Here is a 3268-nt window from a genome sequence, read left to right as displayed (position 1 = left end):
TTCCCATAATCAGGACAAAAGTAGAGTTGGAACAAAGACAGAAAGTTAGCTGCATTCCACCTCAACATGCAGGGTTAGGGTTCAGACTTTTTACTAAAGTAAACCAGGTGAAACTCGGATGCTTCCATTTGAGGTTTGGATAGAGCAGATTAAATGCAAAACGTTTATATATTTTTTACAATATTGGTAAATTGCTGCTCTAAGTGAGTCGCTCTTTCAGCTAAAGGCATTTTTTAAGAGTCTCTGAACTCCAGTTAATGATTCATTGATTAATAAATTAATTAACGACTATTTCAATAATCGATTAATCTGATGGTTTCAGCCCTAATCATCATATATATGAATAATTAGAAAGTTGGATAAGTTCTCAAGGCAGCAAAGGCTCAAACTGGACGGAAACAAAACTGTTCAAAATGCTTTCAGAGTTTATCAAACACAAATGAGGAAACATGAAAAACATTTCTAACATCGCGCAGCACTAACGTGCAATAAATCCCAACATTGATCTGAAACATTTTCAAGGATGATAGTGTTGAAATGATGCATTATCCTAATATCATGTAGCTCTGGATATAAAATTTGCCATTAAAAACAAAAACCTTTAATATGTCATCAGAGCCAAGAAGAGCAAACTGACTGAAATCACAACAGATCACAGCTACCCCCGATGAGTAATGCAATTAATCTACGACAGAGCAGAAAAAAAAATAATAAATAAATAAATGTAAAAAAATTAATAAAAATAAATAAATAAATAAAATAAAAAATATAAAAAAAATAAAAAAAATTCAAAAAGAAATTAAAAATATAAAAAATAATTAAAAAAAATAAATAATTAATTAATTACCTAAAAACAATAATAAAAAAATAAATAAAATAAAAAATAAATTAATAAAAATAAATTAATAAATAAATAAAATAAAAAAATAGAAATAATAAATAGATTAAAAAAAAATAAAAATAAAAAATAAAAAAATAAAAAAAATTAATTAATTCTTTAATTAAAAAATAATAAAATAAATAAATAAAAAAATAGTAATAAAATTTTTTAAAAAAAATAATAAATAAATAAAAAGAGAAAAAGTTAAACTGGTTGTGAGGCAGAGCGTGCTGAGAGCTCCTCCTACCTGTAGGTCAGGCGTGGTGGGCGAGGCCAGGTTGACCTCGTGGAAGCCCTCGAGCGTCTCGGCGTTGCTCTGACCGCCACTGCTGGCCATAGCAGCTGCTTTCAGACATCATCCGCTCTGCAGACGGCAGACATTAGCATTAACCGAGGCTAAAGTCTGGTTATCATTTATATAACCTGCTTTACAAAGTTCACCGTGATGAATCACAGGAGGCAGGAAATCAAAAAAGCTTGTCCAGTTAGAATATTTAGCTTAGCGAGACATTCAATGAGCATCTTTAGAGTAAGGATGATGTTGATGTTCATCTATCCATGCGTTTAGGATTAAATTATTTTCAGTTAAAACATGAAGAATAAGACCAAAACGACATAAAGGCTAAAAGACGAAATGTTGGGACTATTTTCCGCTTCCTGATCTGATTGGAAATCCTGCAGAACAAGTTTTCCGGATCATTTAGAAAGGTTACAGGGAAGTCTGGCTGTTTGGAAGTAAAACAAAAACCAAAGAGCAGATCCTGAGATTTTCCACAGTTTGTCTGCTGAGGCCTGAGCTATAGAGGCGGTTAACTTCCCCTGTATCCTTTATGATCGTACAGCTGATGCTCTGCCTCTTTATCTCAGGGTAAAACCAGGAAGTTAACCTTCTACTGAAAAAACGCTTTGAGGAAAACCCTCATATTCATGAAGTTTGTTCCAGTTCAGACCTCAAAGAGTCTCATTTATCATTGACCAGTGAGATTATCAGCACTCATTTATAGCAGAATGTTAACACTGGTCCGGCTGTAGACGTGGAAACGGGAATAAAACCCTGACCGAACATACTGGATGGAAAGAACAGACAGATCGTTTATAACTGGAGCAAAACTTCATCTACTGACGACACATGGGTGAAATTTAAAGGACGCGTATGTTCCTGTGGTGCTGATGGTACCATAGTTCAGCTGTGGATGGAGAAGCCGACAGGCTCTGGTTCCAGCTGAGCAGAAACAACAATCCTTCACCTGAAAGACACACAGAGGAAAAACATTTATTACATCTTTATATATCATGATCTATGATGCCTTTTTCCAGGTGAATCAGATAGAAACATGGTGATTCCTAATCCTAAAGCCGCAGACAGGCTCCGGTCTGTCTCCCCCGAGCGTTTAAAGCTCAGAGCGCCAACATTAAGTGGTCGTCCATCACAAGCATAGCTCATTTGCAGATGTGCTGAGTCGTGACTTTCAGTTAAAGACTCGATGGACGAAGAGGAAACAACCTGGACTGAGATGGGTTCAGATTTTTTTAGATATTCAGCCCACAATCCTTCAAAGGAGGCAGTTTGATAGAGGAAAAAACCAACAGGAGTAAGATAATAGTGAGAAGCAGTTCTCTGCTGGGTTTCTGCTGAATCATGTGATTAATGGAGTCTGTGGTGCAGCCTGAGCTGCATGCTTCAGCTGTCTGAACAAATATTTGGATCGACTCGGCCGTTCCAGCTTTCCTAACTCCACACATTTTACATGCAGCAATTATTGTGCAGCATCTCTGCAGCTAATCAAGAATCATTGCCTCGGTTTGGGGATTTTTTTTTAGGTCATTCCTGCAGGAAAATAAAAGGTGGTAAGATTCTTAGAAATACAAAATGACAAAGTTTTGTCCTTTCTTCCATTGGATGGAGGAATCAGGAACCAAGAACAGGAGACAGATCCAGATGTTCTTCCACACAGAACATCACCGCCTGGGCCAAACAAAAAAAGCACGGAACTCAGCTTTCAAGCGTGGTGATGGAGAGGCACTGAGGACAAAACCTGAACTCTGGCGTCAGATCAGCGAAGCAGAACCACAGCCAGAAGATCCAGGATCTTTTGCACGACGCCAGCAACACCAGGAGGACGTGGAAAGGCATATGGACGATCACACTTCCTCTCCAGGTAGATGCAGCAAACACTGACTTCCTGAATGAAGTGAACAACTTCTTTGGAAGGTTTGAGGCACTAAACAGCCTCCAGCAGTGAAAGCTGTTCCTCACCTGGACGTAGCTGAAGGGAGGAAAACTCTGAGGAGAGTCAACCCAACAAAGGCAAAGAACTCATGCTCTTCCTCAACACTGAAGTCCTCAGACATTTTTCTTTCGTTGTTTCTTTCTTTGCACAGGTAAAC

General features: G+C 37.7%; 1 protein-coding gene across 3 annotated transcripts in view; it reads right to left on the bottom strand.

Annotated features, from left to right (window-relative positions):
* The window catches only part of rab3ip (RAB3A interacting protein), an 18575-nt gene that overhangs the window by 10341 nt on the left and 4966 nt on the right, over window positions 1–3268 (bottom strand). For all 3 annotated transcript variants that reach the window (XM_015383947.1, XM_015383948.1, XM_015383949.1), the window contains exons 2-3: window positions 2058–2127; window positions 1128–1244 (exon numbers count right to left, since the gene is read on the bottom strand). In XM_015383947.1, coding sequence (XP_015239433.1) covers window positions 1128–1217 — 90 coding nt within the window. In that variant the 5' untranslated portion in view covers window positions 1218–1244; window positions 2058–2127. The remainder of the gene's footprint in view (window positions 1–1127; window positions 1245–2057; window positions 2128–3268) is intronic.

This window comes from Cyprinodon variegatus, unplaced genomic scaffold, assembly GCF_000732505.1.
Source record: "Cyprinodon variegatus isolate N-32 unplaced genomic scaffold, C_variegatus-1.0 Scaffold298, whole genome shotgun sequence".
Taxonomy (NCBI): Eukaryota; Metazoa; Chordata; class Actinopteri; order Cyprinodontiformes; family Cyprinodontidae; genus Cyprinodon; species Cyprinodon variegatus.
The sequence above is the reverse complement of the archived record's forward strand: the minus strand, read 5'-3'. Positions and strand labels throughout refer to the sequence as shown.